The sequence below is a fragment of the Stegostoma tigrinum genome, chromosome 30 (assembly GCF_030684315.1).
Source record: "Stegostoma tigrinum isolate sSteTig4 chromosome 30, sSteTig4.hap1, whole genome shotgun sequence".
Classification (NCBI taxonomy): Eukaryota; Metazoa; Chordata; class Chondrichthyes; order Orectolobiformes; family Stegostomatidae; genus Stegostoma; species Stegostoma tigrinum.
The window spans coordinates 33,114,335-33,126,949 of NC_081383.1; the positions used below are offsets into that span (position 1 = coordinate 33,114,335).

General features: G+C 39.9%; 1 protein-coding gene across 1 annotated transcript; it reads right to left on the minus strand.

Annotated features, from left to right (window-relative positions):
* Positions 1–1,998: 1,998 nt before the first annotated feature.
* Positions 1,999–9,374, minus strand: LOC125465971 (cathepsin J-like). The gene is made up of 7 exons (XM_048560019.2): positions 9,291–9,374; positions 8,490–8,585; positions 7,096–7,242; positions 5,486–5,707; positions 4,160–4,325; positions 3,195–3,300; positions 1,999–2,288 (listed from the first exon to the last, which is right to left on the minus strand). The coding sequence occupies exons 2-7, from the start codon at positions 8,550–8,552 to the stop codon at positions 2,192–2,194; spliced, it is 801 nt and encodes a 266-aa protein (XP_048415976.1). The 5' UTR covers positions 8,553–8,585; positions 9,291–9,374; the 3' UTR covers positions 1,999–2,191.
* Positions 9,375–12,615: the final 3,241 nt, after the last annotated feature.

Sequence of the window (12,615 nt, forward strand, 5' to 3'; positions counted from 1 at the left end):
CAGGGCCACGGTTCGGCCACGATCTTGAAGGAACACAATGCAATGACAGATGATGGTACTCCTCTTAAACGTGTACCAAAGTAGCATTCAATGCTACCTTGCAATTGGGATGGCTACTGATTCTGCAGTGGATCGTCTGGTGTCTGATGCACCATCTCTTTGCAATGCTCCTTCTCTGCATTGGCGTTCATTAAGACTGGGTGAATAAATCCCATGGTCATTGGTCTCTCCCCCTTTCAAGCATTGCCTTTGGATTAAGCTTGTGATCCTGCTTTGCTGCTCCCCTTTATGTCACTTGCTCAGTCTACCATCATAATCTGCTTCCATCGCTCCTGTAAGCTCAACAGCATCTGTTGGAACTCTACTGCTGTAGTCTGCTTGTCCCTCTCTTCGACCTAGAATCAATCATAAACTGACGACAGCATGGGAAGGGGTCATTTCAATTGATCTATCCAATTCCCTTTTGAAAGCCACAATTAAGTCTGCCCCCAATGATCCTTCAGGCAGTGTAAGAAATCTGCTAGACCTAGAGATCCAAGAGTCTAGGCAGAATGAGGATTTAAAGGAAATTAACATTGGTTTGAAGATCGTACTGGAGAAATTAATGGGACTGCAGTGAATTAATCCTGAGGACCTGGTGGTCTGCATCTCAGAGTGCTGAAGGAGGTGACATTGGGTTCTTTCAAGATCAGCCACTCATGGCCGTCCATGGCCCTGCCACAACCGCTACACTACAAGGGAACAAAAACAAAGTTGCTGGAAAAGCTCACGTTTCAGGTCTAGAAGGGTCTAGGCCCAAAACGTCAGCTTTTGTGCTCCTGAGATGCTGCTTGGCCTGCTGTGTTCATCCAGCTCCACACTTTGTTATCTTGGATCCTACAGCATCTGCAGTTCCCATTATCATTGCTGGAAAAGCTTATCATGTCTGGCAGCATCTGTGAAGGAGAAAACAACGCAGCACAAATGACCTCCATAGGAGTGATACAGGGATCGGCGACCCTTTCTCAGAAATGATGGTGGCTGGGAAAACGGCAGTTTATATGCAGAAAATAGGGAAGTAGATGGTGCAAAGTGGTTGCCAAATCTATGCTTTGTTTCCCCAATGTAGAGGAGACCACATTGTGAGCAGATTCTGGGAAGTGCAGAAAAAGTGTTGCTCCACCTATAAAGTATGTTTAGGCCCTTGAATACTGGGGAGGGAGGAGGTAAATGGGCAGGTGTTGCACCTTCACTGGTTACAGGGGAAGGTGCCGTAGGGCTGTGGGAAGGTGTTGGGGGTGAAAGAAGTGTGCACCAGGGTGTCCCAGAGGGGATGGTCCCTGAGGAAGGCAGAAAAGGAAGGGGAGAGGAATATCTATCTGGTGGTGGCATCTTGCTGGAGGTGGTGGAAATGGCATCTGATGATTCATTTCTCTGTGTTTCTGTTGTCTCCTTTGTAAATCACTTTAAATTTGTGCTGTCTTGTTCTCAATCTATCTGCTGACAGGAACAGTTTCTCGCTGTCTGCTCTGCTCAGACTCCTCACTATTACGAATACCTTTCAAATTCCTAACCTTTCATTCTTCAAGGGGAACATTCCCAGCTTCCCCAATTTTCCATGTAACTCAAGTCTTTTATACTGTGGAAGCAATCCTTTATCCTGGTCTGTCTGATTTCCATAGAGCAGAACCAAAGCCAGGTATTGCTGTTGCAAAATTTAAGCAGCCAGGGATCTAGGATCTATGATCTCCATGCATTATGTGTTATATCCCAAACTGAGCACACAAATTCAGAAAATTAATCTAAGGCATTCAGTGAACGAGCACAATTAATTTTCCATTGTGTTGTGGAGTTAATACTGCATTGGAGGTTTACAAGCACTGATAGAATACAGAGCCAACCTCTCAACATAAATGTTACAGTCCAAAACGCCCCCTTCCTGATTCCACAGCCTCTCCTGTCTCCCACGCTGCTCCTGAGGGCCTGATGAAATCCTGCCAATTACAGAAACGAACCACGTTGTAAAGGTTAACTCATTAATTTTATTGCTTCTCAAAATTAATGTGCACAGTCACCAGGAGATTATACTTAGCTACAGAAAAGATTTATCCCGCAACCCCGAGAAGCAATATACTCAAAACAGTTAAATCTAAGAGTTTTCTGGAAACTGCTTCTCCAAGAAGTTGACTTTATCCTTTTGAGGCACACATTTTTAGACGATAGGATAGAAGACTCGGTCGGTAACTCTCAACATATTCTTGAACATAATCATCTTCATGTAGCCATTGTGACCCCAGCTGGTTCCAAAACTAAAAATGAAAGAATATTTGTTAAAACACAATTAAGGTTTTGTCATTCCAAAGCAAAGAAGGTAAAAATCCCTGTACAGTTTTGTTTGAGGAACACTAATACTAATACTTTCTAAAGTTGGTCGAATTTAAATCCAGATATACCTGGGCACATCTCTCCATTCCAGATCCCACATCAGACTCTCTGTCCATCTGGCTCATGTCTCCTTTGCATCACACCCTCGCTTCTGTTTATGACAGCAATAATTTCTTATCCCATGCTTTCAACGTCTCCCCTTTAACTTTTATGAAATGATTTTCCTCAGGCACCAGAAAGCCGGGTTTGATTCCAATCTTTGGCCACTGTCTGTGTGGAGATTGCACATGCTCCCTGTGTTTGTATGGGTTTCTGCCACGTGCTCCAGTTTCCTCCCGCAGTCCAAAGATATGCAGGTGAGATGGATTGGCCATGGGAAATTACTGACAGTGTCTAAAGATGTGCAAGCTTGGGGGATTAGCTACGCGAAATGTGCAATTATGGGGATAAGGTATGGGTCTGGATGGGGTATTCTTTGGAGGGTGTATTCTTTGGAGGGTGTATGTAGACTTGATGGGTTGAATGGCCTTTATCTGCAATGTAAGGATTCTATGATAATTTGATTCTCCAAGTCTGCAACCATGCTTTCGGTCAACTGTTTCGTGAGCCTGTCTAACATTTTAACTGCTTGTTATCCATTCTTTGAAACATGTGGAATGTTTCCTATAGTAAAGGCACCATTCCAAGTTAGTTTTTTTCTAAAAGATAGAAGCCCAAATTGTTTAGCTTTGTGTTATGATCAAGCTAGTAAGATTGTGAGCCCTTCAACATTTAAAATCTCGAGGATTCTCCACCTATTTGACTCCTATTCTGCAATCTGTAGCACTTACCTGTTTTTAATAATCCAATATTTTTCATTAGCCTTATTCACATAACCCACTATAGTCACAGCATGGTCAGGAACATCATTAGTGTAATTAGGGTCATCAAAAATACCTGCAAAACAACACCAATGTAAGCACATTATTTCAAGGTCAAATTTCAGCTGTAAAAAGGTGATTGCATTGACCAAAGTACGTTTTCATTGAAGTGCTTTCAAATGATACATTTATTTAGTTTAAAATTTGTCATGTTTTAATTTACTTGAATTTTTAAAATTTAACTTTGCATTCAAAACCATATTTGCATACTAGCAAGCTTTAAACTTTTTTCATTTTAGTATTGTTTGATAAGGTCTAGCAATTTTGCCTGAGACCAAATGGAATTAGGTAATATGTAGAACATCGAACATAGAACATAGAACAATACAGCGCAGGACAGGCCCTTCGGCCCTCGATGTTGCGCCGACCTGTGAACTAATCTAAGCCCCTCCCCCTACACTATCCCGTCATTATCCTATATTGTGCATTCATTTAACAGACTCCACTTATAACAGATAGTTATAAGATAATTGAGGAATAATTGGGCTGCCACTTGACTGGATGGTTACATATTTATCTGTATATAACTATGGGAAATTAATAATCATTGTTGTTGAAGTGTTGTGATCTGTAAGTTGTAATGAACTCCAAGAAGAAGAGTGTAGGCCTGGACTAAGTCCAACCAACTTTTAACCTATTGTGTTAAACTCTATACATGCATGTTTCTGAAGGGACAGCGAAGAGGGAATTTCAATCAACGTCTTCATATGTTTTAGTGCAATATACAAAAGGTGTGGTCACCTTATTGCCTCAATTTATATGAAATCATTTGTATAGTTTGAGTGGAGTCTGTTAAATGGATGCGCAGTATAGGAAATTGCATGACAGAATTTGAAATAGAAATAGATTGAAGAGGTGAGTGGTAATTAGCTTACTGTCATCATTATAACTCAAGAATGCATCACTCATGTAAACATGTACAGCCACTGGTCCGTGTTTTGCTACTATCTTCATGATTTCTGTTTCGTTTGTGTTCTTGATCTGGACATAATCGATGAGTGTTCCAACAGAATTGTTTTCATCAAATAAGCAATCTTGTTTCTGAAATTGGAAGAAAAAAAGGCGTTTTTAAAATCAAAGCAGTAAAGTCATTATTCCCAGAATTTTGTGACTGAATTCTTAACTAGCTTCTAAAAATCTAGAATTGATTGCATCAGCCAATTTGGGATTCAATTCAATCCAATTCTCAGTCAGTGTCTGAGGCATGAGGCCCAGGAAGGACTAAGTATTCCTGATTGTTTTTCAGATTAGCTGGTCTCAAAAGGAGTAGCTGAGGAAACTCTGCAATTGGTCTCAACAATCATCCCCCGCCTTGGCACTCTCTACACCCTGTAAGCAGGGAGAACAGTACTCGTAGAATCATAGAATCCCTACAATGTGGAAGCAGGCCATTCTACATTCCAACATTAACAGTGTTAATTTTGGTTGCTAATGTTCTCCAATATCAGGGGTCAGGGTTTCTGCAGTGAAGAAAGGCCAGCTTAGCAGTGAGAATTGTCCTGTCGGCTCATTGTATTAGTGGGAGCAACTTCCAATGTATGAAAGAGACCTCACTTAAGTCAACTCCAATGTGTGGTGAGAGGAGATAATGGGAACTGCAGATGCTGGAGAATCCAAGATAATAAAGCATGTAGCTGGATGAACACAGCAGGCCAAGCAGCATCTCAGGAGCACAAAAGCTGATGTTTCGGGCCTAGCTCTCTGATGAAGGGTCTAGACCCGAAACGTCAGCTTTTGTGCTCCTGAGATGCTGCTTGGCCTGCTGTGTTCATCCAGCTACACACTTTGTTATCTCCAATGTGTGGTGATCTGTTTCTGGGCTAACATTCGTTAGGATTCTTGGCTGTAGTCCACTGTCACCCTCAATTCTATCCTCAACCCCACTCCCACACTTACTTCCACTATTTTCCAAGAGAAAAATATAAAGAGTTGAAAACAATAAATAAGTATTAATGAAATACTTTATAGTTCAGAGTCAAGAAGGGGCACTTTGAGGAAGAATAATGGCAAATTCACTGCACTGATGCAAGTTATCAACAAGGGCATTCCAACTATTTATTTTAGAATATAAAGCATGCACTTTGCACAAAGATGTGGTCACTTCCGGTAAGTGTAAAATGAAGGGTGAACTTTAAACTGCTTCTGACCTGAACATGAAAAATCATTGTGTGAAAATGAGAATATTAAAGCAATAACTGTACCTGTCCTTTGTAGTGGTATGTTGCGCTAGCTTCAATTCCATGGTCACGGATGTATTCAAATGCACGATGCACCCATCCTGCACTGCAGCCTTTATTCTCGTAACTTTTGGCACAGTCCACAAGGTTTTGCTCACTAAGTGTGGTGAGAGTTGCGGTCTTATTGCTCAGTTGTGCTTCCATCGCTGCCACTGCAGTGAAGGCCCAGCATGCTGCGCACTGGCCCTGAGCATAAAACAGATACCAATATGACAAAACTCTTCCTCTTGATCATTCATCATTTCCAAAGAAATCTAAAAGTATGAGCATGTGAAATAGGGATTTCCTATATGCGGATGTCATTATTTAGGTAACTGACTGTTAGGAAGCATTTCCGTACAGTCTGTTTCTCAAATTGCTTAATTCTGGGCTATTCTCCCTGCCTGCATTTCTCAATTCGAAGTCTTGAATGTAGTATGAATATTTTATCATTGCTATACTTATTTCCTACAACAATTCTCCTAACAAATAATTTTATGAATATTAATATAATCATCACACAATGATGAATTTATTGATTGCTCATTCCTACATGCCCTTGGGATGTTTCTGTGGATTTACTTGACCTGTTGGTGTCCCATTGGCTATCGCATAGCAGCTGGCGATGTTAAATAGGATATTCTTCAATTTTTACCCAGTGGTGAGGAAGAAATGGCAATTTAAGTCAGGATGGTGTGCTACTGGGATGTGGTTGATTTCCCATACTATTGGGAATTTCCTTCCTTGTTGGCAAAAGAAATCATGGAACAAAGAGGAGCTGTCAAAGCATGGGCAATTCATTCTGCAATTGAATCATTGCGGGATACGAAAGGACATGCCCATGACGTTTATTAAATATTCAGCTTTCAATGGCTGAGTAGCAATGCACTGCTGGCTTAAAACATTTGACCACACAGATTAAGATCTTCTAATACGCTTCGGCTGCACAGAGCTAACCAGCACAGCAATAGGACATAATGGAAGGGAGAAAAATCAGCCGGATTCTCAGCCAGTGTTAGCACGCACTTTAGAAAATGATAGGATCATATTTGACCCTCAAGGTATCAAGTCACCATTGTCTTAGCAGACTCTAGGGCTGCACTCTTGTTAAGAGCCAAATGGTGGCGATTTAACCTGAGGACTACCATTACTCAGCTAAGGAGAGATTGAGAAGGAGAGTCCTTTATGGTAACCTCAGCTGGTGATGGGAATTGAATCCACACTTTTGGTAGAATATTCCTTTGCAAACCAACTGTGTAGACAACTGAGCTAAACAGACCTCCCATCCCAATCTGACCCTAACACCCACCAAAGAAATAAATTTGAAAGAGCAGAAATTAGATTTCATACAAAATGATTGACTACTTCCACTTATTGGAGGCTACTCTGAGATTGGCAGCATTTCCTGGAGAAAGGGCGACAATGTTAGTAGTTGCATTTATTCCTAGCAACAAAAATCATATCCAAAAGGATGGCACCACTGGGTAAGCAGGTTGATTCCGTTTTATTTTAATATCAGTTAGTAGGATTTAAATTCATTGAATGACTGTTTGCACAGTAAAATTACACATGATATGATGAAAATTAATAAGCACCTGATCCTTCACGGGTGTAACATAGTTATCATCACGCCAATCCTTCTGCTCTGGAAGGGAATTCAGTTCTTCTAGTCCAAGATCTGCTGGTTTTGGCATTGTTTTTTCAACTTTCTTTCCCATTAATTGAATGGTTTCCTGGAATACCTGATGGAAAAGTGACTCACAATCAAAGTAATTCCTGTTATCTCAGAACAGTTCCTTCTCTGTAGATACTTAACTCAACCATTATTCACTAGATAGGCCCAAGATAAATCAAAGACAAAGAAGAATTGGTGGCAGTGAACTACCTCAAAACATACCGCTTACTACATACTGGTAGAGATGGAAGATGAGTAAAAAATGGGGAAACAATTCTATCCAAAGAACAAAAATCAATTCTACTAATTTGGTCTCACAAAAGTTCTTTTCTCATATAAAACCAGTTGAGTGGACAATTGAGGTCCCTTGATAAATTAAAGACTCTGAACGCTGCAATTGGCACAGGATGGTTGACTACCTAATCTAGAACTGCTTTCCGTTGTGTCAGGCTTAAAACAGAGAACAATGCAGTTACAATTGTCTCACTCACCATTTGCATAAATCAAAGACCTATTTAAATGTTTATGTTGACAGCAGTTGGCAAATTGTTTGCCATCTCTTCATTGATTTATTAAGAGAGATAGTTTTTAAACAGTCGGTTTGCACTAAAGTTATACATTTTGAGCAATGGGAAGAAAATCATTGGACCTTTTTGTTAATAAAGCAAGTAGTTAAGCAGGTAATTAGGGTAAAATGATTATGTAAATGATTGAGCAGATATAAAAGGGAGACTGATTAATTCATAAACTCTATCTACTGAGAAAGTTGGAGATAGCAAGAACTGCAGATACTGAAGTCAGAGTCAATACAGTGTGGAGCTGGAGGAATGCAGCAGGACAGGCAGCATCAGAGGAAGAGGAAAGTTGACATCTTGGGTTTACACCCTTCATCAGGAGTGATGAAAGTTGCCTGGTTTCAATCCACATTGCCACTTTTCCCTTTAAAATCGGAAAGATGGTTTGAAGTGCTAATTTCTCCATGCTAATTATTGAACAATAAAACTTTACAGTGTTGAGCCAGGACCCCTCACTCTTGCCTCAGCCCTCTGAAAGGGCCATTCAATTAATCCCCATCATTCTCCAATTGTTCCTATTTCAAGTATATTCAAATTCAAATTTGAAAAGTATTAATGACTCTGCTTCACGAAGCGCATTCCTGGTTAAACGATCGCTACATTAGATAAGCAAAAATCTCCTCATCTTCCCATTGCTGATTTTTCTGGAATTTGACAGTGCACATCCTAAATTTGAAGATGAACCAAGAACCTGGATATCTACAAGCTCCAATCAACTTTTTGCAACCTCATGTCTTACCAGGTTAGCTGAAGTTCTGCAGGCAGCAGCCAAAATGAACATCAAAAAGATGGAATGCTCCATGGTGTTGTATCTAACAGAGCGAGCTCACAAAAGCTGTGGGAAGTAAAACGAGAAGAATGTGGAGAAACAATGCAAGTTCACAATATCATGCTCATAAGATTCCCTCTTACCAAACCAATACTCCTTATCTTATCTACCCTATGTGAGCTTCACTCTATTGAACTGAAATGTTGATCACCTGGTCGTGTCTTTTCCTGAATATGTAAAATCAGAATTAACTCCACGAGCATCCTCACTGTAAGAAAGCAAAGCCTTTGGAGGGCTAGTTGTATCTGTATCAGCTTCCTGAGGTCCTTATAATTTTTCCTGATTAAAAGTAGTCATACATTTGAATATCATTCCATGAATGTACTTGTCACTTCAGAAGGTCCTTTTCTATAGACACTGAACTGAACCACTAATCACAGGATAGGGCCAAGACAAAAGCAAAGACAAAGGACAATTGGTAGCAGTGAACTGCCTCAAAACATGCCCCTTACTACAGACTGGTAGAAGTGGAAAATACCACAAAGTACCAGGAGTGGTCATCTGGTAAAATACCACACGGTGAATTTCAAGTCACTTTGCCAAAATTTTAATGGAAAAATTCCCACATATGGACTAAAATTTGTTATGGATTTTTCAGCATTCACACAGAAACATCACATATAAATGATTAACTAAAACTTTAGCATGAAACCTCAGTCCACACAGCAGGATTTTGCTACCTTCTAATGATGAGAGCTAACTTGAACTCACCTTGTGAAGATATTGCTTGTAGCACCAACAAAATCACTGGAAACTACGTTGTTCTGTATTGGAGCTACAGTTTGGCGATGCATTATATACCCTTAGAAAACCTGAAAAATAATTCCTAATTATACATTAAGTGTCGTCAATTGTAGGCAGAGTTTTAAGCCCCACCATTATCTTCTACTACATCCACCCATTGAACTAATTGGCTTAATGGGGGCATCTTATGGAGCTTGACATCAACAAGATTTGTGTGACCCAAAATCACTCAAAAGTGCTTCAACTTCTGAACTTAACCTGTTCTTTAAAACTAATTAGATATTGTGCAATGTCACTTTAATTGTACAACAATTATTTGCTTGTTTTTCTGCACAGAACTCTTCTCCAGAGACCTGGTTATGCTTTTGAGATGCTCATTTGTACATTACTTGATGCAAAAGGTCCATCTTTTGCTACTTTCGGCAATGGAAATATCCCAGCAAGCATGATTAGAAAACTCCACAATTTTCAATTTTCTGACATCCTGTTTATTTGTTTGATATGTTGTACCACTCAGAGAGGCTAAGTTATATGCAAACCCTGGAATGAGTCTCATTGTCATGAAGGGTAACATTCTGGAACTCCAATAGGATGCAGATTGCATTACTTATATTAAATTGAAAGTTAACATTTCTTGAAGCCTCTCAATTGGTATTTGTGAAAGTGATTTGAGTTTTCCTAGCACTACCTTTTCTGCCAGTCACTTAACATTAACAATGTTTGCTACCTGTGTTACTGGAACTTTTCCTATTCAAGATTTTCCTCCCACAGGATTTAGATATCTTTGTGCTTGCAATCATTCCAGTATTAATAGTCTGCCTCTGTTGGTTATTTTAACTTGTATCAAGTTTTCAGTCACCTGATGGAACATCAAAACAGAATTGAAAAAGAATGAAACTTAGCACACAAACCAAAATATAAAAACAAACATCAGAAAAAGACAATCTGATTCAATATATTCTAGCCTAGGTATTAAATATTCCTGGGTATAGGGTAGAAAGGAAGGAGAGAGGGAGGGGTGGCAGTATTGATTAAGAATACCATAGCAATGTTGGCAACAGTGGATGTCTCAGAGGAGTCAAGGATAGAATCCAGTTTGCTAGAGGTAAGGAACAAAAAGTGGTGAAATATGCATATTTGCAAAGAAATTTCAAAGAGTTGAAAGAATTAGAGAACCATTGTAATAATTGGAATATAGACTGGAGTGCGAGCAAGGGTGCACAAGATAGGGCTTTCAAGAATGTTTTCGGGAGAATTTTCTATTGTGGTATGGGTCTAATTTTACCCTCTGCAAATTGTAACATGGTCAGCCAGGTGGACTTCATAGAATATGAGTTTCCTGATTGGGGCTGTCAATGTGGCCCAATCAGAGAGTCCTGCCTGACAGATATAGAGGAATGTCAGAGGTTCTCTTCATTCTGATAGCTGGCTCTGAAGGAGCTGGATCAGTGTCACTGGCTCTCACTGTGTAAATCAAGAGTGAGTTGGTGATGGGGTACTAACCTCTGTAGAGTTATTTCACTGAAGATGGCAAGAAGGGGAAATAATTGGATAAGTTGGTTCTGGACAGATACCCCTTCTTACAACTTCACTAATTAACTTCTTGGGAGAATGTTGATAGGTAACCTTCTTGACACACTGGCAACTAAAGCCACTAAGTGTCAATTAATGACCATTTAAAGGTCTCAATTTGCCACCTTCCCAGTTACCAGCCTTCTTGGTAGAAGAGAAATGTGCCTGATTTCTCAACTGGAAAACCAGAGTAACATGCTTGGATTAGTCAAGGACACTCCAAATAGGCCACTCTAGAGCACAGATTGGCAGGAAGAGGGTGACTGGCTTTGCTCTGTCATTAATGACCCCAATCTCTTCCTAAGAGCCCTCCGTAAGAATGGTATAAAAATTACATACCTTCTCACTGCTGGATCCATTGAAGAGTAGACCTCGACTAGCATCAGCAGGTAATAGTTTCTGGTAATCTGAGACACTTGTTACAGGCCAACAAATGTGTTTATGCTCTGTTGGTTAGCTGTTAGGGATTGGTGTTCATTGGTCATTTTTCTTAGTGCATGGCCAGTATTATAGTGCACTACCTAGTATGTTTTCCCTCATACTTTACAAAATGTTGGAAGATTGTGGCCTTTCTTTCCAATCCAATGAGAATAGAGGTACTGCTAACATTGGTTCATGGGAATGTTGGGGGCGGCAGTAGATCAGTTGTTAGGAAGGAAACATTTGGGGGACAATGACCACTGTATTATGGTAGTTATGAAAATGACTAGGAATGATCTGGAGTAAGGATATTTAATGAGGAGAAATCCAACTTCATTGCGGTGAGAATGAGTCTTGGCTAAATCAATTGGAATCAAAGGATGGTAGGCTAAGTGAGATCTGAACAGTCAGATGTCTTAGAGAATAGAAAGTTTGGCCAGACAAAGTCTATTTCCATGAAATGGGAAGGATAAATCCAGAACCTGTCAATGACAAAAATGATAGAAATTATGATGAAGATGAAACATTGTACTTCAGAAAGATATCCAATGGATAACACAGTAGATAATTAGGCTGACTACTGAAGATTCAGAGAGGAAGTAAAGAAGCGTATGAGAGAAGCAAAAAGACGATATGAGAAGAGACTAGCAGTGAATATAAAGGGGACTTCCAAAGTTTACAGTCATTGCATAATAATAAGTAGTACAAAGATGATGAACAGAGTTATGGACTGTTTAGAGACTGAAGAAAGGATTTGCACATGGAGATAAATGATACAACTAAGGTATTCATTGAACATTTTAAATCCATCCTTACCAAGGAAGCATGCTACCCAGGTCATGGTGACAGATGAAGAAACTCAGACACTTGTAAGGTTTAAAATTGATAAGGAGGAGGTGCAAGATTGGTTGTTTGTACACAAAGTGGATCTATCTCCAGAATTGGTTGGAATGTATCCAATACTGAGATAAATGAGAGCAGAAATTATTTTCCCATCTTTCTTACCTTCATTGGTAGAACAGGAGAATTGCAAATGCCATTCCCTTGTCCAAAGATGTGCATTTAGGTGGATTGGCCATGCTAAATTGCCCATAGTGTCCAGGAATATGCCAGCTGGTTGAATTGACGATGGAGAATGCAGGGTTACACAGATAGAGTAGGAGAATGGCCTTGGTGGGATGGTTTTCAAAGGGGTGGTGTGAACTCGATGGGCCAAATGCCTTGCTTCCACACTGTAGGGATTTTATGATTCCATGATTCTAAAATGGGTGTAAAAGATTAGGTCTGCAACTATTGGTGG